This window comes from Zonotrichia albicollis, chromosome 8 (assembly GCF_047830755.1).
Source record: "Zonotrichia albicollis isolate bZonAlb1 chromosome 8, bZonAlb1.hap1, whole genome shotgun sequence".
Lineage (NCBI taxonomy): Eukaryota > Metazoa > Chordata > Aves > Passeriformes > Passerellidae > Zonotrichia > Zonotrichia albicollis.
Window position 1 is genome coordinate 9,199,314 of NC_133826.1, and position 25,675 is coordinate 9,224,988.

Consider the following 25,675-nt stretch of genomic DNA (forward strand, 5'->3'; position numbering starts at 1 on the left):
GGGTCCCGACAGCAGCGCGGTTGGCACCCGCTGTTGCAGCACGCTGCTGTTTGCCAGCCTGGCAGCTGTGCCCTCACTGGCCTTCCTGTGCCCTCCCTCCCTGCCCTGTCCCGTGCCTGCCCTGGTGCCCTGACTCAGCATTCCCTGCCTTTTGCAGGCTGTGGAAGGAGCCGTGGGCATGCCCGTGGCCGTGCAGTGCGTGGCCCTGCCCTGGCAGGAGGAGCTGTGCCTGCGCTTCATGAGGGAGGTGGAGGCTCTTGCCCGTGGCACCAAGAGAAGTGGGTGATTTCTGGGAGCCAGCCTTGTCACTGACATATTCTACGAAGAATCCTTTCATTAGGATCTTTTCTCCATGTTTTGCTGCTCTGGAATATGATTCGGAGAATTGTTTACCCAGCATGGGAAATTGTTTTTACTTGGTGACCAGTGACAGCCACCTGTGTCTAGCCTGTGAGCAGCCACAAGATTTTATTATAATTCTTTTCTATTCCTTGCTAGCCTTCTGATGAAATCCTTTCTTCTATTCTTTTAGTAAGTTTTAAGATATAATTTTCTTTTATATAATATATATCATAAAATAATAAATCAGCCTTCTGAAACATGGAGTCAAGATTCTCATCTCTTTCCTCGTCCTTGGACCCCTGCAAACACCAGCATACAGCCTCCAGTGGGATAGCTTTTCATTCCCTGTCCCTCACTCCAGCCACCTTCTACCTGATATGAAGCAAAGTGATAGTGAGTTGAAAACTCTAAACTAATGTTTTAATAAAGTGGCCCTAAATTCTGTTTAAATATAGCCAGCAGAAATCTCGTCTGTCTAAATTGTCCTTTGCTATTAAACTGAGTCAAAAAAACAAAAGGATGGAGTTAATGCTGGACCAAAGGGATCCAATAACAATGGTTTAATATTATTTATTGTATGGTGTGAGACCAAAGAGCTGTTTATTGCAATATTTTACTTCCAACAGTTGGCAGGAGCAGAAGTTTGTGGGAGAGTAAAACCTGGTAAGTGCAGGATTCCTCCTCTGGCTGTGCCATTGTTTGGCCAAGAGACTTTTTGGCAAAGGTTTGCAGTCAGCCCATGGGTTTAAATAGCTGCCAAGAGAGCTCTCCTCCACAGACTTGTCCCCTTCCTGAACTCATTTGCTGTCTAGATCTCCACACTATCCAGCAGTTTAGCTGTGCAGGGAGTCCTGCAAAGCTTAATGTTCTCTGTATAACCATAAGCTGAGAGAAATGTTAGCTGGTCTGTCATCACTCCTGTTCTTCATTATTTCTTCCAGTTAAGCAATGGGAAAATATGGGAGTTTAAATCCCACAAACACTTCAGGGAAAACTGAGAAAGCATTTCTGTGGCTACATTTAGGCCATTCCACTGCTTGGTGCTTCCAGCCACACTCTGACAATCGTGTGCTGTTTCTTGACCCATCCTTCACTCTCAAGGTGGAAGAAGAGGCTGGAGGACAAAGGGGGAATGATGAAGGAGATGCTTTGAATAAGCAAGTGTGTGTTGAAATAGGGCACTATCATTAGCAATGATCATTAGGGTGATTCCTTCCCCAAGCGTGCCGGGACAGAGCAGGGGTGACACTGCCCTTGGCACTCATCTGCCTCCCTGGGGCAGTGCAGGGAAGCCGCAGTCAGCTCTGAGTCACACGGAGAGTGTGACAGTCACACAGCCTGAGTCACCCCTCTGGCCCGTGGGGAGCCAGAGAAGCTCCATGGCACACCCTGCCCCGAGGAGAGGCTCTGCCCCTGCAGGATTGCTGCTGGGGACAGCCTGTGGAGTGACCCTCACCCTCTCAGGCCTGGAGCAAAGGGTCTCTAGCTGTCCTCTCAAAGGGAAGGTCATTAGTAAGAAAATTATTTCATTTTCCTCATTAAATAAGAAATCTGCCTAGGTAGCATCCCAGGCTAGACCTGAGCATGCACAGACCTTGTTTTGCAAGGAAAGGTCTGTGTCCTTCAGTCCTGTATGCCTTTGTAAGGCTGAACCAAGTGAAAAGTCCTGTTTCTAAAATGAATTTCTGTGGCTATTGAGAAGAAAGTGCACAGACTCACCAGAAGGCTGCTTTGCACAGCAGCAGCTTTTATACCAAAATTCTCACTTTTATAGACTCTTTGATACATACAGACCAGATTGGTCAATCAATCAATACATTTCACCTGGCTGGCTAATTAACAAAAACACCTTTCTTATAAACAATCTTTGAGAAAAACAGGAAAACAGAGAGTAGGAAAACACCACCTGCAGGTTGTTCATAGTAACAAGCTATCATCGTTTCTCTACAATTCCCTAAAGTCTCACAAGTCAGCCATGAGAAAACTTACCTGATTTTCTCAGTCTTTTCTGAGCATACTTGTGCTCTGCATTCCAGCTGCTCCTTGTGGATGGATCTAGAAGGGGTTTTCTGTTCCTCCTGCTCTCCTCTAGCCTGCCTCCAGCCAGTCACTAGATCTCAGATCCAGCAGCCAAAGGGAATTTCTCCCTGTGATCCAGCAGATGCTGCAGCAGAGAGCATGGATGCTCAGATGACACTCTCCTGGCATTGAAGCGGATGAGGTAGAAAAGAAATGCAGAAGAATGTTGAAAAAGTGTGAGGGAAATAAGATACATGTTTGGACCTGATTTAGGGGTCTGTTCAGTTATTTACAGATCAGGTAAATGCCTCAGCTGGGCAGACAGCAAAGCACCTTCCTGGGTAAAATGTAGGGCCCTTCTCCAGCCAGGTTGTTCATGCCATCAGTTGCCATTGCTGCATCAATGTACAGGAAAGTGGGGAGGGTGATGCTGAGAGCACTCTGGTGAGGCCAGGTGCTGAAACACTACCAGAGAAAGGCCTTGGGCAGGGCATAACTTCAAGTTTTCAGCAGAGTTCTTCCTCCAGGCCTCCTCCAAGCTGGAAAAAGAATGTCAGCCCCTTCCCCACCCACCAGCACAGTGCTGCTGCGTGCAGCTCCTGCACCAAGGGCTGCTGGCTGGGGCTGAGCAGCCCGGGCAGCCCTGCACTGGGTGTTTGCAGAGTGCTGGACCAGCTGCCCAGCACTGACCAAAGTCCAGGCTTTGGTCTGTCCCAGAGAATTATGTGCAAATGCTGACTGGGACAAAAGGGCTCTGTTTTTATTAGCTTCTTTCATCTTCAGCACAATATCCCGATTGTGGTCTTTGATCCTTTTTCCTCCTCCCTCTTGATTTTAATAATTTAAATTTGCCCTCCTTAATCTATATTTCATTCTGTGGCCAGATAAATAACCAAGCAAGGCTGAGGGATTGAGACATCATAAAATCCAGGGGTTTCATTTGGTTTGACTTTATTTTGCAGGACTTTTTCTTTAGTTGGTAGTTCACATTGTTGCATAATCACAACACCAGGAGCAAATTAAACAGAATAAGAGTGGTTAAAAGGTGTCAGGTGTCCCCTTACAGTATCCAAAATACACAGAGCTCTCTATGTATGTAATAGGCAGTGGCAAAGAAAATTAAGGACACAAACATTGCCAGGATCTCAGGTATTCACTTCAAGGAATTTTCAAGAAAGGTGGTAGTTGAAGTAGCTTAAAGCAAATGTTCAAAAAGCAGGAGAAAAAAAAGACCTGAACATAACAAGGCTCACCCTTGAAACACAAAAAAAAAAAAAAGTTACAAGAATTAGAGTTGGTAAATCTTTCACTCTGAAGCAGCTGTTTGCTGCACAAATCCTCACCCCTCCAAGCAGGGTCTCACCCTGCTCACTCTTTGTTTTGTTTTCTTTCCTGTCTCTGTTCTGCAGCTTCCTACATTCCCTGCTTGCCCATGGGAGACCAGTGACAGCCAGGTTCCTGCTGTAAGATTTGTGCCCAGTCATGGAGCAGCTGGGAGCATCCCAGCCCCTCACCATCAGGCACTGGAGCCACAGCTGCCACCCCGTGGGGACAGAGCTGTGCCAGACACCAGACACGATGGACAAAATAGGAATGCTCCTGGACTTGTGGTGAAGAGCAAACAGCTCTCTGCAGCACCCTTTCTGATCATGCCTCTGCCTTGCTGGACAAGTTGTAAGTAGGATTCATACAACATGGCTGTGGAAAATCTGCAGGAAAATAATGCTGTACCCATAAAGTGAGAAAAATGTAGGGATGGTCATGAGAGAAAGCAGCCCCTGCTGCCAGAGGTCTGAGGGTAGGTGTGGGACTTCTCTCTTCCTATCCTATGACAGTTTATTCAGGAAAAGCCAACAGGGTCCTGGCTGGGCAATGTAAAAAAGGGTTTTTAGGGACAGAGCCTCATCTCTGAACTGATGTCCTTGGTGTTTGGAAAGTTGCAGCTTAAGTAGGGGAAGGTTTCTCAGCAGCTCTTATGTTCTGTGAGTGCTGGTGGAGTTGGACTGGAACTGAGGAAAGTGTTATGCTTCCAATGGATATTCCAGGCTGAAATGAGTCAGAAACTGGAGAGCTCCCAGAAAACATTTATTCAGCCCTCTGAGCCAACTTGAACAAGTTCTCCAGAGGGGTTCAGCCCATTTCACTATGATTTCAGTATTTTGTAAAATGCCTTTAAAATTCTTTTAGAGCAGCATAGTTAACGTGCCTCATCTTGTAAATAGTTTTTAAAAGAGCATCAGAGTGTTTGGTTACAAATACATGCACCCAAGAAACAGATGTCAGGATTTATTCTTTGTCATTTCAATCAGAATGGGGGCAGAGCTGACAAAAATATTTCTTACCAATTTAGGGAAAAACCAGTTCAGTTATAGGAATTTCAGAAGAGACCCAGCCTGCCTGACAGCTGAACCTGTTGAGAGTGAATCAGTGCAGTTTTGCTCTTGCAAGCAAAGATGGTGAAGGTCTTGCTGGGGACAGGAGGGGACTCTCTGACTTTGTTTAAGTACCTTTTTCTGGGATGGTCAAAGTGAAGGGCATGCTGTGGATGCCACAATGAAATCCCAGACCAGCTGTTACAGGCTGACTCTCCTCATGAAAGGGGTCATGGCTTCCATCTGAACTCCACCAGTGGGTTTGACCTTGGTCTTGGACCAGTTCAGGTGACAAAATCAATGTGGAGAAGTGAATATTGACCTGTGAGTCAGGCTGGTCTGTCTCCTCTGCTGTGGAGATTTGGCTTGGGACATCCCTCTACTTCCCTCCTTTAGGTTCCCTGGGATTTGTGGCTTTGTGTGGCAGGAGGAGCCATACCCTGGATTCATGAAGGATGTGGAGAAGCTGCCACATTGATAGGAGAAGGGTTTTCCCCAGCAGCATCCAGCCATCTGGAAATGCAGCTGTGCCTGCTGAAAAATGTACCCTTTGAAATGCCAGGTCAGTCCAGGCACAGCTGTGCCTGTCTGGGTTAAACATTTACCAAGTGTCTAAAGGGCAGGGTCGAGGCACAGATCCCAGAGCCCAGGAGGATGTGGGAGGATGTGGGAGGCAGATGCCCTGACACTTCCCAGCATAGGCAGAAAACCCTCCCACATCTGCTCAGCCCATCACAGAGCTTGTGGTGCTGTCACACAGGCAAAGAACCCACCTCTCAGGAAGGGCTTGCATGGATTCCTGGAGGCTGGATGAGGATTGGGAGAGGGCTGGGCACTGCTGCAGGCTGACTCTGCTCACATCCCTCACTCTGCACCTTCTGGAAGCTCCTGCTGCAGCCAGGATCATGGAACAGGAGCAGGATGAGCTGTGGCCATCCTCCCAAGCTGCAGCTCTGTCACACCAGCAGTGCCAGAGCTGAGGGGGCTCCCCATGGAAGGGAGCCACTGGAATGGACACAGGAAAAGGCCAGCTCAGTTTGTTACCACATTGCTGCCAGCTCTAGAATGTTTCCTTGAGGCCACCAAAGCCAGATTTGTTCACAGTCCATAAAATTGTCTAGTTAAGAACTGAGATAAGAACATTCCCAGACGACACAAATTGTGAGAGATAGCAGCAGTCAGCTCTTACAAATGCTGAGAAGGGACATGACAGCGGAAAACTGAGCACTAGAGGACCACTTAGCCCTGAAGGGAGAGGCTCTTCAGCCTCCATTCCACATCCAGTCCCACACTCTGCTGGAATCTTGCAAAGCTGTGTAATGCACAATCCATAGCTTCCCAAACACTTTTCCCAAGGAGGGGGCCCATAGGGAGGATCCACCATCCAAAAGCAACAGAGGAGAGTGCAGACAGGCCATGGCTGATGTTGGCTGGGCTATGGCCTTCATCTCAGTGTGTTGTTCTTGGTGCTTGTAGTGGGAGCCATCTGTGCTGGAAGGACCTCACACAGCAGCTGTAGGAGCGTCGGGGAGTTGCACGGCCAGGACAGACAGAGACGAGAGATCTCTGCAGCCAGGTCGTGGAACTTGGGGTGTATTGCAAAGGGCCTGGGTGCAGGGCCCTGCTGGGAGCTGCAGCCACAGCTCAGAGCAGGCCCGAGAGAAGAGAGGGGTAGAGAGGATGAGAGGCTAAGAGCCTAAAAGCATAAGAGAGCAAAAGCACAAGAGAGTAAAAGGGTTAAGAGCATAAAAGGGCAAGAGAGGCAAGAGAGCGAAGTTCCTGTTACAATACAATAAATCTTCTTCTGTGTTGAATATTCTAATTCTCACTAACCAATGTAGTACAATATACAAATCCTATAGCATTTACATACAGCCTATAAGAATCACTACATTACCATACTGTGTTACATTTTACAGAAGGGATCTACTCTTTAGACTCCTTCTGTCAAGCTGGCAGGGTCTGCTCAGACCCTTAGACTTGCCTGCAAGAAGAAGATCTTGTTTCATCAAAAAGAGATTACCTTCAGACAGCCACACCATTGTTTTCCCATTGTTCAGTAACTAAAAAATCTCAAAGCTTGCTTTCATTTCAATCTCGCTTATAGCTTCTATATTCTCAAAATCTTTTGCCAGACAATCATATTTATAAGGCTTTCCTGTTTCATCTTCTCCAACAACCAGCCTTTCCAGTGTCAGTTTGCTCCTGCCCTGCAAGCCTGTGGGATTTTCCACTCAATACAACGTGCTTTGTCACAGGGTGGAACAGCCTCTCCTCCTGCTGCATGAGGACACCTCAGCAGTGCCAAAACATCCTCTGGTCACCATGGCAGCAGCAGGAAGGACTTGGTGAGCCCAGGGTACCCCACAGCCGTGCATTCCCTCAGCACACCACTCCCCAGCCCTGTGCAGGGAAACCTTGTTATTTCAAGCTGTTTTTTCCTCTTCTCCCATTGTCCTCTCAGGCTTCACAGGAAATAGGAGAGCAGCAATTTCCTTGCTGCATTTGTTCAGTTGATCCTAGAGAATTTCCCACAGCCCAGAAAACCCCTCTAAACCCAACACCCCAAAGAACACAAGGTTCATTGGCCAAACTTTACCTTCTCCAAGTCATGGTTAATCATTCTCACTGCAGACTCCACCTACAGCAGCTTTGCAGGGCTCAGCTTTAGCCTGAGCTATCTGAACTGTTTGTTGACTCATAACAGGGGGAGGGATGGGCCTGGGCAGCCAGGGAAGGTCTCCTGCACCTGCCTTGCTTTTCCTTCTCACCGTGTCCTTCCTCAGAGCCCAGAGGTGCACATGATGCTGCTCCAGCAGCAGCAGCTGAGGCAGCTCCTGCCAGAGGGGAAGGGGGACACCGGCACTGCCCTCGCCCTGCTCGGGGGCTCCGTGGCAGCCCTGGGGCTCTGGAAATGGCTGGGCAGAAAGAGGATTCAGAGGAAAATGGAAGAGGCTCGGAGGACCCGGGAGGAGGGCATGAAGAAGATGGCAAAGGCTGTGCAGCAGTTCAGGGAGCAGGTAAACCATCCTCCTTGGGGTCTGAGTCCCACTGGGGTGTTTGCTGATGCTGTCCTTCAGATCCTCCTCCAACTCATGGCCCCATAGCTTTGTCAGGAGCACATGTGCCAGCAGCCCCCAGCAAGAGGAAAGGCTGCCTTGGGAGAAAGGGAGACCACTGCCCTCCTCGAGCTGGATGAGGTGTGGTGGGACTCTGCAGCTTGGGGAAGTGAATTACTCACTGAGAAGTTGTTTTTGAGCAACACAGGTGATGATGCACTGGATCTTCATTGATCCAAACCCCGATTCTTTAATGATCTGGGAATGTCTCTTGCCAATAATGGGTAGAAGCAAGAGAGCTTTTTTTCTCTGCTTAACTCTAAGTTTGCACATCTGCTCACACTCCTCTACCTTTGGCTCTAAAACTTGGCTTCTGGACAGCTCTAGGGTGTCTCCAAAAGCAGCATGCTCAGTCAGTGGCACCTCCCATCAGGCTGCCCAGAAGGTGCCTGCTCTAACCTCACACTGATGAAACACAGGGTTTTCAGTGTCCCCTGGGAGAAACCAGGACATGACATGGGGCTGATTGTGCCAGGCATCCACACATCCAGGCATCAGCATGGCCCTGAATTCTACTGCAACATCACTCCTAACCCCCTTTCCTTTCTGCTCCATTCACTTCTGAATACACACTGGGTGAACCAGCTCACATTTATACAGGTAACACACCTAGAAATAAAGCACACCAGCTACAAGTGATACATATATTTATAACCTTTTTTCTTAAATATAGATCTATATAAATATAAATATAAATATAAATATAAATATAAATATAAATATAAATATATTATATAAAACCTGTAAAAACCTGTGGCACTGAGAACTGCCAGTCTTCTTTACCTGAGTAGACCGCCTGTGAGTCCCTGCTGACTTCCTTGCAGTTTGATGGGCTTGAGCTGTTCAATGTTTGCTCTCAGCCCAGGCTGTCCTGCACTGCCTGTGTCTGTTTTGAGGGATGAAAGGACAGCCTGAGATTTGTGTGCAAGGACTTTGGCACCTTGTGCCCCAGGCAGTGTTTGCTCAGCTGAGGTTATGTCTTGGTCAGTGGCTAAGTCCCACTGTGCCAGGAGGAAGGCACTGCCTTGTCCTCTGCTGCAGTGCATGGACAAGGCCCTTCAGCACCTGGGTTCCTGTGTTTGCATCCTGTTTGTGATATCCAGACTCAGGATAAAACACTTGGCAGCTCAAGGTCAGAGCCTTCACATGCAGGATCTGTCTTTCAGCAAGCTTTGGTGATAATGCTGACAAAACTTAGCAGCCTTTATTTCCTGAGCCAAAGGGTAACTGTGGGGAGGCCTTTGAGCCTTTTAGGGGAACTTCTAGACTAATGTCCTGGAAGAATTTGCCACAGGTTTAGAGCATGCCTCAGTGCTTAGGGTGAGCAAAAGGGGCTTCTGCAGCACTGTGTTAATCTGCCCTTTCCCTGCAGGCCATTGCCCCTTACCCTGTCCTGGTACTGCCCCTGTGCCCATTTTCCTGACCCCACACTTTAACCAGGACATTGCACTGGTTTCTCATCTTCTGTCCCTGGACTCCTTCAGCATGGCTCTACAATAAACCCTGCTGGAACTCTTACAGAGACCCTTTCAGTCCTTCTTTGCTGACCTGTGATGTGAGTGTGGGTTGAGTGACTGTGCCTGCCCGAGCAGCTTTCTCAGAAGATGCTTTTGGGAGGCAGCAGCAAACACCATCCATTTTCCACACTGCTACATAACTGGAGTTGCTGCCCTGGATCCCCCTCACCTTTCCTCTGCAGGTCCCCAGTGCCCAGAGAGATGCCATTCTGTCCCTGCCCCTGCTGGAACTCTCTGGAAGACTCCAGGAAGGGTCTCTGTCCCCCAGGACTGTCCTCTACACCTACTTGGAGAAGGTGAGTGTCCATCCACAGTGAGATAGACAAAGCAAATCTTTGACATTCTCCATGCCACACTGTGTGTGCTGGTGGCTGAAAATGCTCATTGGAGCTGGATTATGACCAGCCTTTAATACAGGAGATATTGAGAGAAAAACGTGCTCTGTCTCCTGGGTCAGATCCTCTGAGCTGGCTTGAGCTGGGATGCTCTGGGGAGGGGGTCACTCAGGCTGTATTTTGTAAATCAAGGTAGCTGCTGGATGCAGCTGTGCAATGACGCTGTTCTTATCCATCACCTGTTCCCAACAAAGGCCCTGGAAGTGACCCAGCAGACAAACTGCTTGCGACACTTTATCCCAGAGTGTGAGGAGCAGCTCCGGGAAATCGAGCGGCGCACGGAGAAGGGGCTGCTCTACGGCATCCCCGTCAGCATCAAGGACCACATCGGCCACAAGGTGCTTCCCTTTGTGCTTCTGAATGTTCCAGCGTGGGTGGGGAAGTGGTGGGAGATGGACAATGGGGAAGGGGCCCAATCCTTCTCTGTTTGCACCACAGGAAACTTGGCTGTGTCTGAGGCAGCTGCAGTGAGCACTCACTCACTCCCCCCACAGTGGGATGTGGGAGAGAGAATAGAAAGGGTTAAAGTGAGAAAACTTGTGGGTTGAGATAAAGACAGTTTATTAGGTAAACTCTGCACACAAGCAAAGCAAAACAAGGAATTAATTCACCACATCCCTTGGGCAGGCAGGTGTTCAGCCACCCCCAGGAGAGCAGGGCTCCATCATGTGTGATGATAACTGGGAAACCCCAAGTTTCCCAGTTACCATCACCACAAACATCACCCAAACATCTCCCCTTCCTTCCTCTTCCCCCAGCTTTCTATGCTGAGCATGACTCCATATGGCATGGAATGTCCCTCTGGTCACTTGGGGTCAGCTGTCCTGGCTGTCCCCTCCCTGTCCCTCATCCCCAGCCTGCTCACTGGTGAGGCAGTGTGAGCTCTGTGCAAGCCCTGCTTAGTAATGACAACAACATCCCTGTGTTATCAACACTGTTTACAACACAAAATCCAAAACACAGCCCTGTAGTTGCTACTGTGAAGAAAATAAACTCTAGCCCAGCCAAAAGCAGCCCAAACCTCCATCAGCAGAGAAAAAACAGGGATGAATAGTTATAGACACAAATGATTTCTCCTCTGATATGTGATACAGTACAGGCTGCACTAAAGTTGAGCCCCAAATACCAAAGGCTAACTGAAAAAGGCTCATACATTTTGGTTACCTGAGGTTATTCCTTCCCTGAACATCCACTGGTGGATTCACTTGGACAGCAGGATGCTGGGTTTGATCCTGAGCTGGTGCACCTGTGGAGTATGGAGCTGCATTTGGGTCAGGGGAGAAAAGGAGCAAGGAAAAGAGCAAGGAGAACTTCAGAAGAAGCTCTAACCCAGTGAGTGCTTGGCAGCCCTCTGCCAAGGATGGAAGGAGAGGGAGTCCTTCAAGCAAAGACATTCAAGGGAGTGTGTGATGGTGTTCACAGGGGTCCAAGGATGAGGGCAGAGACGAGGATCTGACTCCTCCCATGTTTCAGAAGGCTTAATTTATTATTTTATGATATATATTACATTAAAACTATACTAAAAGAATAGAAGAAATGATTTCATCAGAAGGCTAACTAAGAATAGAAAAAGAAGGAATGAATAACAAGGGCTTGTGTCCCAGACAGAGAGTCTGAGCCAGCTGACTGTGACTGGCCATTAATTAGAAACAACCACATGAGGCCAATCACACATGCACTGTTGCATTCCACAGCAGCAGATAATCATTGTTTACATTTTGTTACTGAGGCCTCTCAGCTTCTCAGGAGGAAAAATCCTAAGGAAAGGATTTTTCGTAAAAGATGTCTTTGACAGGAGTGGGTTGGTACAAAACACAACCCCTGAAGGAACGCCAGAGCATCCTTCCAAAAGAGCAAGGGAAGTGCAGTGACTGTGTCCCTTGTCCTTTCTCCTCTCTGCAGGGGCACCTGGCAACCTGTGGGCTCATGCAGTGCCTGGACACTGTGATGGAGGAGGACAGTGTCCTGGTCAAGGTCCTGAAGAAACAAGGGGCCATCCCATTTGCAATGACCAATGTGCCACAATCCCTCTTCAGGTGACATGCATCATCAAAAATCTGGTTGTGCTTCTGAAGGAAAATCCCAGCCTGTAGGGCCCTGGACAGGCTCCTGAGACCTGTCCTGGAGAGTCCCTTTTCCATTATCTGGCAACAATCTCAAGTGAAAGAGCTGTCAGATAAAAGATAAAGAGGGGGGAAAGCCTACCATGAGTTAAGAGAAATGGAGTGCACTTGTGCATGGGAGGGAGAGCAGAGGCTTGTGGGAATGAGCTGTGTCCTGAGGGATTTACAGGGAGCAACACTGGGAGCAAATGGCTGCAGATCTTTAGGGGAAGATGAGACAGGATCAGAAACTGCTGCAGCAAATCTCTTAACTGAGGGTGGTCCCTTTCTCTCTGCAGCAGCCCAGCTTCAGGATGAAAGGATGGGGTTGGCTGTGCCCCATAGGCTCTCTGCAGAGGAAAACAAACAAACCCAAGGCACTGGCTGCTCCTCACAGCCTCTTTCCTTTCTTTCTTTGCTCTCCCCAGCTACGAATGCAGCAACCCCATCTTTGGACAGACCTTGAACCCCCTGAACCCCCAGAGGAGCCCCGGGGGCTCCTCGGGAGGGGAGGGAGCTCTGATTGCAGGGGGAGGCTCCATCCTGGGCATGGGCTCGGATGTGGGCGGCAGCATCCGCCTGCCCTCCAGCTTCTGCGGGCTCTGCGGCCTCAAACCCACTGCCGAGAGACTCAGGTAACCTTTGAGTAGTCACCAACTGCAAATAAAATCTAAAATAAGAGTTTGCATCAAATAAAATAATTTATTTATTTTCTAAAAAAAAAAAAAAAAAAAAAAAAAAAAAAAGAAGAAATGAGACAGAGTAGAAATTCTCCGGAGTAAAAATCCGTTTTGGTTTAGGTGAAATGTGCGCCTTTGAGTCGTCTGTGGTTTGAAAACACGGCTATTTAGTCTGACTGCAAAAAGCCTAAGCTCAGAGAAACTGCTTCAGTGAAAGACAAAGATAAAGGAAGAAGAGACAGAGGGTGATAGAGACAGAACACTGCTGAGAGCAGGTCAACCTGACCCACAGAATTTCTACTCTGTCTCACTGTGGTTGGCCCCCAACCTGCTTATGGTCAGGCTGGGCTGAAGGGGAAAGCACTGGGTGAGTACTTGGAGGGAGGAGGGAGTGTGGCTCTTAAAGGGTGGCTTGCTTTGCTCCAAACCTCTCCCAGGAGATGGCCTGATTAAATTCAGTGGGAAATTAGCAGGTTTTCGTTATAAATCTAGCCTGGAGTTAAAAGTAAAAGGGAGTTAAAGGTGTTAAATAATGCCAAAATGGAACAGTTTTGGTTCAACCAAAACTAAGACCTATTGGGGTTTAGGTTTGCTTATTTTGGCCAAAATTTCCTGGTTTGAACTACTCTGTGGTGTTGATGGATCCCCAGGGTGAGGTGAGAGATGAGAATTTGACTCTAAGTTCTCAGAAGGCTGATATTATATTATATTATATTATATTATATTATATTATATTATATTATATTATATTATATTATATTATATTATATTATATTATCATACTAAAACTATACTAAAGAAAGAGAAAATACATAGCAGAAAGCTTAAAAGGAATGAATAATAAAAACTTGTGACAGACTCAGAGTCCAACACAGCTGGCTGTGATTGGCTGTTAATTAAAAAGAATTTATATGTTTGGTAAACAATTGTCCAAATCACATTCTAAAACAGCTAAAGAGGGAGAAGCTGAAGCTTCTCAGCTTCCCAGGAGAAGAATTCTTAATGAACAGATTTTTCATAAAATATCACAGTAACACTACTCATATCAAATTTTTGAAATAATTTCCTTCTGTTTCTGATCCTGAGCTGGAGACCTCACATACTTTTCAAACATACTGTGAATATTTCCCCATTACTGAAATGTCAATGCACTTCTTTTCTCACAGCCTGTCTGGAGTGACTGGCCCTGTCAATGGCATCCTAGCAGGTACATGAATTTTAAATTCCTTTTCCCTATATCCTGTGAAGAGCCTGATGTTCTCCTGCAGGCCAGGAGGAAACCTGAGACAGCAAAGTCCTGTCTGGAGTCCATCTGAAACTTCCCTCATTGCCTGCCCACCCTGACGTGGCTGTGCAGAGGGGTGGGCTGGGGTTGGCACATCCGTCTGCTCACTGTGGGTGTTTGCTCTTGTCCCATGCAGTCCCTTGTGCCCTGGGGCCCATGGCACGGGATGTGGACAGCCTGGCCCTGTGCATGAAGGCTCTTCTCTGCCAGGAGATGTTCCAGCTGGACCCCAGCGTGCCCCCCATCCCCTTCAACGAGGAGGTGAGGCCTCACCCAGCAAGCCCTGGTTCCTTCAAGGGTCCAGTTATCATTACAGGACTGTTTTTTTGGTAAAATAGCTCTCTTTGAGGGCACAATTCATAATTCTCATTTGAAAAAAACAGGCAAATCAGTAGTTATCCTGTCTGTCTTCTCAGCTGGAATGCTGTTTATTGAATTGTGAGGATCCAGGAAAGAGCAGGGAAGAAGGCAACACTGGGAGCAAATAGCTGGAGATCTTTAGGAAATAATGGGACAGGATGAGAAACTGCTGCAGCAAATCTCTTAACTGAGAGTGTTCCCTTTCTCTCTGCAGCAGACCAGCTTCAGGAGGTTTTTATACCTCCACACTTTTTATCAGTGGTTGAATCCCCTTGTCTGGAGTGGCTGTTCTCCTCCTAAGGAGGGCCTGGAGAAAAAGGCAGGGGTAGACATTGGAAAGGGTAACTATAAACAGCAAACCAGAATATTACTCACTCCTTAGCATTTGGAGCTCTTCTGCAGTCAGTGTCAGTGTGGGAGGCAGGCCTTCCCCCAGCAGGGTGGGTGTCAAAAATGAGAGATTTAGGTCACCTAAAGAATCACTGTCAAAGGCACTGCAAAAAGCAGGTTTTAATACAAATTTGCACAAGGGTGACAAAGTTCAATGACAGGGTTCACTCTGTTACTTATTCTGAAGATGGAGCACACAAAGGAAAATCAGCTTAGTGTCACTTTGGAATGATTTGCCTGGAGATTGGGGGTGCAAAGGACAAGGGTGCAAAGGGCAGGGAAGACTCTCCCATTGAGTCACAGGGTTCAGAGAGGACCCCCCTTGCTTTCTAAACTCCTGACAGAGCCTAGGCACAGCTGAGTCCAATCCTAGTCCCAGAATGGCAACAGTTCAGATCTAAGAATTTAATAGGGAAATACAAGGAGTAGGGGAGACCCTCCCACTGCATCCAGTCTTAGTCCCAGATGTGGTCAATGGTGGATGTCTAAAGGATTTTCACAACAATCCCATTAGGAATAGTGTGAGGGTCTCAGTTGTTGTTGTGGGTTTCTCTGGGTCTGCATTGAAGGCACTTGAGAGAGTAGTTCATGTTCAGACTCAGGTGTTTATCATTTCTTATCAGTAAAACAGTCTCACTACTGTGAATTCAGTAGCTTTTCATTAGAAGGCACAAAATGGATAACAATCTCTTGTTACAAGGTCTTTTAAGACTAAACTACCCAATTAAGAACTGACACCTGGATTATTTTCCCTTTCAACCCAATAACTGATCCCAAAGAGCCTGCAATGGGGACTTTTCTGCCCAATTACAAAATGCCACCCAAACCCATGGAGAAGGAGGAAGAAGAAGCACGAAGAAACCCAGGATGACACCCTGTGCCCCCCATCTTGCTTCCATCCACAACATACTAAAAATCCCAAACCCTAAATTTCTCACCAAGTGATACACCTACACTGCTCTCTATAATCTATTTCACACTTTTGTGGATTCCAGTCTATCTTGACATCTAGGAAACTTTCTCCATGGATGAGGGTCAGTCAGTGCTCTCCTGGGGGTCTGGGCACCTCAGAGCAGACAGAGAAATATTCCTGGTGCCCTGGGTTTCCACAGAATAGGAATGATAGCTGGTGTCTCCTTGCTCCAGGTGTACTCCAGCTCCGCTCCCCTGCGGGTCGGGTACTACGACACTGACGGCTACTTCCCTCTGCCCCCCTGCATGAGGAGGGCAGTGAAGGAAACCAGGAGTGCTCTGCAGGCAGCTGGGCACCAGGTGAGCACCACCACCCCCTGCCCTGATCCCCAGGGTGTCCCCAGCCTCGCTCCTCGCTGAGGAAATCACCCTTCAGAAACCAGCACAGCTCCCAAGTACTCCTGTGGGGAACATGACCTGGCTGAGGTGTGGGATTATGTTACTCCAGCCACAGAGACCCCTCTGCCTAAGGGAGAAGTGCATCCCACGGGCAATCGCAGGAATAATCTCATGGGGAGATTATTGGATGGAAAATGGTTGAACCAGGGCTTCTCTTGGCACATGGAGCCCAGGGAGGTGCTGCTCTGCCTCTGAGGATTATCCACATTTGGGTCTTGGACGCTATTCACATCCCCAGGCTGCCACATAATCCTGTGTTTTGGTGCAGCTGGTGCCCTTCTCTCCCCCTCGGATCCCCTATGTCATGAATGAGCTGTTTATGAAGACCTTTTTTGCTGATGGAGGCCGTGCCTTCTTGGATGTGTTGTAAGTAGGAACCCTGTGGCAGCAGTGCTGCCAACACCTCCATCCCCATGCCATGAGCATGGCACAGGCACAAGGAGCCCAGCTCTCCCACCCCAAACAGGCAACACTCAGGTCTCTGAGGAAGGGCAAACAGCTTCTCTGAAATCACCCCATCCTCCTGTCATCTCTCAGCACAGGAAATATTGTGGATCCAGGCTTGAAAGCACAGGTGAATTCCTGCAAGATGCCAAGGCTGGTGAAGAAGCTGCTGGCTCTGCTTCTTAAACCTCTGGTGAGTGCCTGTCCCTCAGGACAGGAACAGGGGCTTCCTGGGGTAACACTGGTTACTGCAGCCCAATGTCATGTCCCTAAGGAACCTCGTGCCTTTCCAGTTCCCCCGCCTGGCTGACCACCTGAGCTCCATGGCTGGAATGAGGTAAGATGGAATTGTCCCCAGTGATGTCCATGGAAATGGGTGATACCTTCTCCTCCAGGTGTCCTTGGCTGGGGGGGACTAGATTCACAACACAGGCTGTGATCTCTCCCTGCAGGGGCTGTCCCTCATTCTTGGCCATGGCTTTACTGCCCCTAGCAAAATCCTGACAGGAATGGGGCACTTGAATGGATAAGGTCATTACAGGAAGCCTGTGGAAGAGATGAGTATTAAATCCAGGCCCATCAGGAAAGCCTTCTCTCCAGCACTTCCAGACATTTGCTGCTTAATTGTTTGGCCAGATGCCAAAGGAAACTTTAGGAAGATTGTGAAAGCTGTATTGTTTCAAGCAATTGCTAAAATCACCAGGGCTTATCAACCCAGAGGACTATTTAAGCAATTCCTCCCCTTCTTACAGCTTAAAGCTTACAGCTTACATGTTGCTATGATTTCCACTTGCAGGTCTGTGCAGGAGATGTGGGATCACCAGCATCAAATACAGGTTTGTTTTGAGGACTTTCCTCTTTGGCATCATGATGCAAGTTGAGGCTTTGTGGCAAGCACTGGGTCAGACAGAACCATTAGTTTGGAAAGGGATTGTGCAGGGGAGAGGCTTCTGGGGAGGAGACAGGATGGAGGGAAAGGCACAAAGAATGATAGGAATGGGGTGGATGGTCTTTTGAGTCAGCCCAGACACAGCTTCAGTGGTTGCCTGCAGTGAAGGCTGTCCTGGGAGTGGGCATGGCCAGAGTGGGACCTTCCAAATTCCTGGCCACACGCAGTGGAGGCAAACACAAGCTGCTCTGCCCCATCCCTTGAGCACCTCTGCCTGCTGCTGCCTCCTCAGCTGTGTCTGGAGAGGCTGAGAGGCTGCAGGCATGGCCATGGCTCCATGACACGTCCCTCTCCTCCCCAGGTGTACCGCTCCCAGTTCATCAGCCAGTGGCAGCAACTCCAGCTGGACGTGGTGCTGTGCCCTGTCCTGGGGCCTGCCTTCACAATGGGATACCCCAGGAAACTAATCGGTGAGTGAGTCTGGGCCCTTCCCAGGAGGGCAGAGAAACACAGTGGCTGAGACTGGAGGGAAGCACCCACTGCCATGGAGCTTCACTGCTCACCCAAGCATTTCATGGGAATTAGGAAGGAAAAGTAACTACACAGATCTCTCTGAGCAGGTGGAGACAGACACAGCTCTCAGGGGCTTCAGGGAATATGGAATGTGTAAGTTTGAGGGCAGGAGGCTGTGACAGCCTGCATCCTCTCCTGCTTCTCCCAGGTGCCATCTCCTCCACGATGCTGTACAATGTCTTGAACTTCCCCGCCGGGGTTGTCCCTGTCAGTACTGTGACAGAGGCGGATGAGGAAGAGCTAAAGCTTTACAAAGGATGCTGTGATGACCCCTGGGACCGGACACTGAAACAGGTAGGGGAGGTGGTGGAGCAGACAGTGCTGATGTGTGTTCAGGTTACAGTTTCCATGGTATCAGGGGCTCCTAAATATCTCCATTAGTATGGGCACAAAAAAAATTGTATCTTTATACACCCCTTGCTAATCCCCAAAACCACCTTGAACACACTCCCTTGCTGTTCTCCCAAGCCCTCAACAGGTAATCACTAAGTTTGGGGGGACGAAAGGGTCTCCCACAGGCTGAAGCACCAAGGAGTCATGCAGCAAAGCTTCTGGGAGCAGGTCCTTGCAACAGCCACAGCCCACAGCACTGCACTGCACTTTTCTCCTGCTCCACATTGCCTTCAACCAGGCCCAGGCTGTCAGTGGCGCATGGGTCAGGAATGAGGATGCTGAAGGAAAAGGGATCTGCCTACAAGACAGCCCAAGGCAGAGCTGGCTGGGGTGTGTGGGGGGGAAAGTGTCTCAAACACATTACCCAAGATTTGGCAACCATTTCTATCAGAGAAAGGCAAGACCCTTCCCTCTGCCCAGCACACTAACAGGGCTCAAACCCCACCTTCTCCAGGCTGTGGGATGAACCACAGGCCCAAACCAAGCTCCCAAAACCTGCTGGAGGTGTGAGGGATCCCTGGATAGCCCCTGACTGTTCATGCCCCTCTGCAGGCTGTGTCAGGAGCCATGGGCATGCCCGTAGCCGTGCAGTGCGTGGCCCTGCCGTGGCAGGAGGAGCTGTGCCTGCGCTTCATGAAGGAGGTGGAGACCCTCAGCGGTGCTGGCAGGAGAGTGGCATAGTCACCGTGGCCACCAGGGAGAAGGGACAGTGCTGCACGACTGCCACCAGCAGTGCACAGACTGCACTGGGGACGGGAGGAGGAAGGAAACGCCACCTCCTGCCCCCTCTCCTTGCCAATAAACACAGATCCTGTAAGGAACCCTGCAGGACTGGCTGAGGATAGGCTCAAACAGTGGTGAATCTAGGAACTGCACTTCCAGCAAGGATGGATGGCCATGGATGTGGGTTCATCCCTATTTCCACCAGTGCTGCCTCCTGCAGAAGCAGGGTGGTGCTGAGAGGAAAAGATTACAGAAGTTCAACAGTATTTTCTTGCTGGCAGTGGAGTAACTTCATATGGATGGAACTATGGGCTCCCCCATGAGGAATTTGTGTCCATCACTTCCCACCGCTGTAATTTGCTCACAAAAATAAAATTGTAACTATTAAACAACTCCCATGATAAATTCCAGTAATCCTTCACTGATGGTGATGATTCTACAAACAAAGTTACTACTCAAAATCATACAAGCACCTGCTCACTAGACATTAAATGGCATCTAGCATGGGAATATTCACACTTATCCACAGCCTTGCTGGCTGTGAGGGATAGCAACAGTCACTGGCCTCTGCACAGCACCACATCTCCAGCATCCCAAGCACATTTCCAACCCCACAGGAGGGGCACTCTTAGGAGCCTCTGGTTTCAGGACCCAGGCTGCTCTCCCTGAAGGCAGGAGATAAGCACAGACAGATGCAACTCATTTATGCAGATGGTGAGATCTGGGACAGAAAGGCTGAGATCCCCAGATGGTGTTTGTTAACCCAAACCTGCTTATGCAGGATCAAAGCAGTCAGACAGGAGGAAGAGAGCAGGGCCATTTATCCCATCCCACACAGATGGATAAATTGCTCCCTCTGATAAAACCTCTTTCTCTTTCTTAGATTAAACACCTCAGTCTCAAACAGATAAGCATTCAGGAAACACCACAGCAGGTCTTTCTCATTTATTCCCCATGTCTGCAGTAAAAAAGCAGGTTTCCTTTGGGACATTTTAGAAAGAAAAATAAATATAAAGCAATTCTGCTGTCCCTTAAATACTGGGCTATTTCCTGACAGCAGACAGACAGATTCTGCGGCCCCTTCTACTCCCGACGTAATTTGCAGAAGTACATGGGCCCAAAGTTGGCTGTGAGGTGAGGCAGGACAAGCTCCCCGAGCCGGCACTCCGAGAAGAAGGAAAAGGTGTCCTGGAAGAGCGTCCTGAAGTGGCTCAGGTCCTCTGGGTGGATGCTGATGTTGAACTGGGCTCGTGCCACGTCCAGAGCCCTCTCCACCACGCACTCGTTCTGCAGCGGGGACAGTGAGCACGTGGAGTACAGCACAGCTCCTCCCGGCCTGGCCGCCAGGATCCCAGCCCTGCAGCACGGGGAGCACACACACGGTCACCAGGAGGGCACCAAGGGACATCCCCACCCACCGAAATGGGGACTCACAGGAAGGGACAGACAGCCCCCACTGAACTCCACACAGGCTCGGCAGTCTGAGTCACTGCAACATGAGGAGTGTTTTGGGCAAAGAGTCAAACAGCACTCATATTGATAAAGAATTTAACATGGGAGATGCTACTGCAGAGCAGATGGAAGGTGTAATTCTGCAGTCACATCCAAAGGAATGGGATATATGTACAGGGGAAGAGATTCCTGCAGTTCAAGTGCTGCCATGGGGCTCTCTAATCTGCGTCCTTATTGCCACAGCAGTGACAAATTGTGGCATTTCCCAGCACCACATGTCCTCCCATGTCCTGGGACAGCTGGAATCCTCTAGGGCTGACTGCCAGGACCCAGGAGATCACCACCCAAAACACCTGTACCCATCCTGCTCCTTAGACCTTCTCCCTATATCCTACAGCTACTGCTGGGGACAGAAGGACAAGGGGGTCAGGCCTTGGTGATCTGACCAAGAACATCTGCACTTTCTTACGCTTACTGTGATTTCGCATGTTCCAACTACTGCCAGAAAACCACACATGGTTTCCACACTTCCCAGCTGGGGACAGAGTAAGGAGAGGTTTCAGGGAACACAACACAACCGAGCTCACTCACATCAGCAGCTGCAGCTGCAGCATGGGCAGCATCTGGCGCTCTTTGGTTCGCCTCCTGTGGAAGATGTTGTTGTCCTCCTCCATGGCAGAGTGTCTGTCTGTTGTGCAGGGCACATCCACCAGCACCTGCAGCAGCAGAGGTCCCACCTCAGCCCCCCGCACAGGTCAAGCTCAGCCCCATGCCCACCTCCTCCACCCCTGCCAGTGCCCAAACACAGGTGTGCACCACACTGAACTGTACCCATCTGGCTGTTTTGGCATTTTGGGAATGTGCAAAAATGGTGGAAAACATCCTGCACTAACTCATGTTTTCATTTAATGTTCCTGCTCTGTGTGTGTCCCTGGCAATGCTCCTGCAGCACGCACAGGCATTGCTGCTGCAGCCTCCCAGAGTACCCGACCCACCCCTGGAACACCAAACCCATCCCCTGTGGCTGGACATGGCTGAGAAGCCAGAATTATCTAATCTTCACATTTAACCCCTTCCAGGTGATGGACAAGAACAGGATTTCTAAAGGGTAAAAGTACAACTCTAGATGCACATATGCACCAAATCCTGCAGGAAGGGACAGCAGGAGGAAATATTACTCCTTATGTGGCTTGGTCTTCTCTCTCTTCTTTTATGATACCGAAAACTACACAGTTATATGCAAGGATAACCTGCTGTCTTCCTCAAAAAGAGGAGGGAAGTGACCTTGATGGGTTTATCCTCACTAGTTCCCAATACATACCTTATGGAAAGTGCCTCCTTTCACCTGGTCCCAGTCCCTTCCGTCGTAGGACGTGACACTCACAGTGTCCCTGACTTCTTTGGGGACATAGCTCTGCAGAATCTGGTACAACCTCTTTGTCCGGGAAACGGAGACATCATTTGCTGCCAGATGCCCTGACAGGACAGAACAGACACACTGGGATGTCACTTCTGCAGAAACACACCTGATTCCAGCTCTTACACACAGAATTATTAATGGTCAGGCATCAATGGGTGCAGTGCACTGCTCGAGCCCTGTTTAACACAGGAACAAGGGAACACCCATCCCCACTCACCACAAAACCCAGTCTGCAGCAGAGCCAGAGTCTTCCCACCCGGAGCAGCACAGAGGTCGAGGACAAACTCATCTGGCTGCACGTCCAGTGCCAGCACAGGCAGGAGAGATGCTGCATCCATGAGGTAATAGTCGAGGAGTCCCAGACCATCCGGCCTGGAAATCATCAGTTTGCACAACAAAAGCAAATGTTGGAGGGGAAAAGAAGGTAAAAGAGCAGTTGGAAGTGAGGATGGTGACACATGGAAGCAGCCCCTGAGGCTGGCAGAGACCAGGGTGGTCAGTCAGGGATGTCTCACCGTGCAGGGCGAAAGCGTGTGATGTCACCCCTGGGGAAGGTGTAACACTTGATTTTGGAGCTGATGGATGTGCAGAGTGGTGGGGACATCTCTGCCTGTGTCACCATTTCTGCCTGCATCCCAGTCCTGCCCTCACCAGAGCCCTCCTGGCACCCTGTGGCCGCTTCCCCCACAGCCACACCCCGCTGCCATTGCTGCACCTTCTGGAGGGCCTCAGAAATGAAATCAGTGGCGTTGAGCAGCTCCAGCTCTTCAGGAACATGGTCAGCAGCAGCAAAGTTGTTGAGGAGGGCCCCATATTTCTGCTCACAGAGCAGGCCAGCACGGACTGAGGGCCACAGGGCCCCCAGGTGCAAGCTGTAGCTCGTGTCAAAGTGGTGCAGCGCCAGCCGCGTGGACGGGATGCGTGGGGCCGTGGCAGCCTGGTGGGGAAAAAACATCAGAAGTGTTAAAAGGCAAAATACCTCGACACCCAGCACTCCCACCCAGCCTTCATGCTCTTCTGGGAGAATCCAGCACTGGGTTCTGCGCTGCCAGAAGTCCATGAGGCCTTTCTGGAGTGTGTGACAGGACCGGAGGGAATGGCATGAAGCTGTGACAGGGGAGGCACTGCTGTATGACAGGAAAAGGCTCCCCAGGGAAGGGGTCCCACACCAAGCCTGTCTGAGCTCAAGAAGCATTTAGACAATGCGCTCAGGCACAGGGCAGGACTGCTGGGAGTGTCCTGTGCAGGGCCAGGAGCTGCATCCTGGTGCATCCCTTCCAAATCAGCACATTCAGTGATTCCAGGACTCTGTGAATGGCTGAATGTGGCGGGGGGTCCGGGGTGGGCACGGCTGCACACAGAGCGGCGGCAGGAGGGTGCAGCGAGTGGTGAAATGGGGGCATGAGAAGGGGATTTGCACCGGGTTAGCGGGGACAAGAGCGGGGTGCGGTGCGCTAGTCCCGCCCCGGCCCGGCTCACCCATTTCTCCTTGTGCCGGTGCCGGCGCGGCGCCGCTCCCGGTGTCGGTGTCGCTCCTGTCCCCGGTGCCCGGCGCAGCAGCCCGACCGCCGCCCGCCCGCGCCCGCCCAGCGCCGCCATCGCCGCTCGCCTTCCGGGGCGGGACCGGGAGCGCTCGGAAAGGGCTGCGGGCGGCCGGGCCCGGGGAACGAGGCTGTGCTCAGTGATCTCTAAGGTCCCTTCCAACCTAAACGTCCGGTCATCGCTGAGCTGGGTTTGGGCACCAGCTGCTGAGAACGGTCCGGTAATAAACGCGCTTTGCACAGGCACAGCTGGGCCCTGCCCTGTGCCACAGGGAAAAAACAATAACCTAAACCTACTGGAACCTACATGGTACCCTTAACCCAATAAAGCCTGAAATCCGTCAGCAAAAGGACCATGAACCACTATAAGGATAAACAACAGCCAAATTTATAAGGTGGTGGCTTTCATTCCACTTTGAAGAATAGCCGTGACATACGCTAGTTTTCCTCCTACCATTCTCTCTTGAGAAAGGAGTAGGCAGAGCACGGACAGGGCAGTCCCAGGGTGAGCAGAACAGGCTGGTAAAGGCTTTAGCTCCCCCCAGGTGACCCTGTGACCCTGACCGGGGCGTGAGTAGCTGAACCACCCCCATGCACCTGCACAGGCACGTGGTTGGTTTCATGGGCAAGAAGGCAGAGCTGGCGGCTGCCAGGAGGCTCTGCCAGCCCCTGGCAGAAGCAGGAGACAGTGAGGGACAGCTGACAGCTTTCCCCTGAGGGTGTGACAAACTTCTCTCTCCATAAAAGGGTCACTCCCTTCAGTCTAACTTAGAACATACTATGTGAACAACACTGGTCTTGAAGGGCTTAGGAATAATCTTTGTGGCTCCAACAGACAAATTCTCCCCCACAGGACTGGGCTGCAGCAGCTGTCCATTTTGGCAGCACCAAAAATGACATTCCCACAAGAGAGGAAAACTCTCCTGCCCTTAACTTGGCTCTGGCACACACTGATTTCATCTTAACCCAGTGCAAGTCAGAAGCATGAGAACAAGGAAATAAACAGAGGGCACTTCCACAGGAACTCTCAATGTTTAATATGGACAATTACAGAACATCAACACGTTGTTTGTTTTGTTTTTGCACAGCTGCACATCTTCCATGAGCACAGAGGCAGTGACAGGCTGCCAGGAAGCCGTTTCATTCATGCTCAGCACAGAGGATGGACTGCAGGAAGCAGAACTGTGATCCAGGAACTGCTGGCACCGGCTGTGGAAGCAGATGGACAACCATGCCCCCCTTCACTTCAGCTTACTGAAAAGCTTGTGAGCAACCTGGAAAGAAAGAGAGCCTTCAGTAACTCATGAGAGGGAAATCTGCAAGGTGCTGCCTATTGGTTTTCTGGGCCAACAATGCACACAGCTTCACAGCCCTTGCTTTTGCTCTGCAAAACGTCATTCAAGAATGCTATTGAGATGCCTTGCAAAGCTTCAGCTCAGGTTCAAAAGCCTTAACTTTAAAATGACAAGTACAAGACAGAAATAGCTAACCGCTATTTGCAGGGTACAAACACTGGGTTTGAATTATTTCATTGTTTAATAAGCACAGAATCCCAGCTAAACCTGCTGTAACAAGGAGGAACTAAACAATAAACAAGACAGAGGGACAGAAGGCAGCTCTGCTCAGGCCCGCAGCACTTACACAGTGGTCCCTGGCGTGCAGGAAGTCGAAGAGCTCCTCAGTGCACTGCTCCTCCGTGTGGGAGCGGGAGGCCACCCGCTCGTTACACAGCTCCAGCTGCTCCCGCGCCTTCACGCATTTCTCGATCTGCTCGCACTGCTCCCGCAGCGTGGTCAGGGGGTCCTGCGGACACGGGACTGCGGTGAGCACCGGGGCAGCCCCGCACGCCGCTTCCCCCGAGCCCCTTCAGGAGAGAGCCCGGCATCCACCCCGCAGCCCGGCCTCGCCACGGAGCTCCGGCCCGCGGGCCCAGCGCGGCCCCGCCCGAGCCCCCCGAGCCTGTTCGGCGGCGCTGGCGGCCCCCGGCAGCCGGCTCTGGCAGCTGCAAGTCCCCGCCGCGGCTCCTCGTCTTACCACGAGCTCTTGCTCTTCCTCTTCCTCCTGCGGAAAGACAAGAACACAGCGTTAGTGCCCGCCCTGCCTGCCTGCCTGCCGGGGGAGCAGAGCGGCCCCGCGCTCACCTCGGCACAGGGATCACCGCGCTGCCCCATCGCGCTCCCGCCGCACAGAAGGACTCGACAGGGTCACCCGCCGGAAGCGCCGCTGCCCGCGCCGGTAGCGGAAGCGCTCCCTCCGCAGGGCGGTGCTTCGGCCCGGGGCGCGGCCCT

The 25,675-nt window shown here is 50.4% G+C and overlaps 4 protein-coding genes and 1 long non-coding RNA gene across 6 annotated transcripts in view; 2 read left to right on the plus strand and 3 right to left on the minus strand.

Moving 5' to 3' along the window:
- The window catches only part of LOC102073344 (vitamin D3 hydroxylase-associated protein-like), a 15,469-nt gene extending 14,217 nt beyond the window's left edge, over nucleotides 1-1,252 (plus strand). The window contains 1 exon segment of the mRNA XM_005482339.4: nucleotides 158-1,252. Within this exon segment, the coding sequence (XP_005482396.2) occupies nucleotides 158-286 (129 nt within the window). The 3' untranslated portion in view covers nucleotides 287-1,252.
- LOC141729838 (uncharacterized) overlaps nucleotides 1-7,431 on the minus strand; it is a 14,590-nt gene extending 7,159 nt beyond the window's left edge. The window contains exons 1-3 of one of the 2 annotated variants that reach the window (XR_012581278.1): nucleotides 7,333-7,431; nucleotides 5,507-6,429; nucleotides 252-5,267 (exon numbers count right to left, since the gene is read on the minus strand). This is a non-coding gene — a long non-coding RNA (uncharacterized LOC141729838). Of the gene's footprint in view, nucleotides 1-251; nucleotides 6,430-7,332 lie in introns of those variants that run through there. The other variant, XR_012581277.1, reaches the window with a different exon arrangement.
- LOC102073171 (vitamin D3 hydroxylase-associated protein) lies at nucleotides 7,410-21,903 on the plus strand. The gene is made up of 15 exons (XM_074545862.1): nucleotides 7,410-7,753; nucleotides 9,552-9,665; nucleotides 9,959-10,102; nucleotides 11,667-11,800; nucleotides 12,295-12,501; nucleotides 13,713-13,753; nucleotides 13,968-14,092; nucleotides 15,728-15,853; nucleotides 16,221-16,318; nucleotides 16,490-16,589; nucleotides 16,690-16,733; nucleotides 17,193-17,232; nucleotides 17,647-17,755; nucleotides 18,007-18,152; nucleotides 18,804-21,903. Exons 1-15 carry the CDS (start codon nucleotides 7,535-7,537, stop codon nucleotides 18,930-18,932), a joined length of 1,776 nt encoding a protein of 591 aa, XP_074401963.1. The 5' UTR covers nucleotides 7,410-7,534; the 3' UTR covers nucleotides 18,933-21,903.
- Nucleotides 19,905-23,521, minus strand: NSUN4 (NOP2/Sun RNA methyltransferase 4). Its single transcript, XM_074545863.1, has 6 exons — nucleotides 23,326-23,521; nucleotides 22,362-22,783; nucleotides 22,064-22,218; nucleotides 21,748-21,902; nucleotides 21,018-21,142; nucleotides 19,905-20,331 (listed from the first exon to the last, which is right to left on the minus strand). Exons 1-6 carry the CDS (start codon nucleotides 23,443-23,445, stop codon nucleotides 20,058-20,060), a joined length of 1,251 nt encoding a protein of 416 aa, XP_074401964.1. The 5' UTR covers nucleotides 23,446-23,521; the 3' UTR covers nucleotides 19,905-20,057.
- An 879-nt stretch (nucleotides 23,522-24,400) lies between these two features.
- On the minus strand, nucleotides 24,401-25,666 carry UQCRH (ubiquinol-cytochrome c reductase hinge protein). The gene is made up of 4 exons (XM_074545865.1): nucleotides 25,529-25,666; nucleotides 25,422-25,448; nucleotides 25,029-25,190; nucleotides 24,401-24,661 (listed from the first exon to the last, which is right to left on the minus strand). The coding sequence occupies exons 1-4, from the start codon at nucleotides 25,556-25,558 to the stop codon at nucleotides 24,629-24,631; spliced, it is 252 nt and encodes an 83-aa protein (XP_074401966.1). The 5' UTR covers nucleotides 25,559-25,666; the 3' UTR covers nucleotides 24,401-24,628.
- Nucleotides 25,667-25,675: the final 9 nt, after the last annotated feature.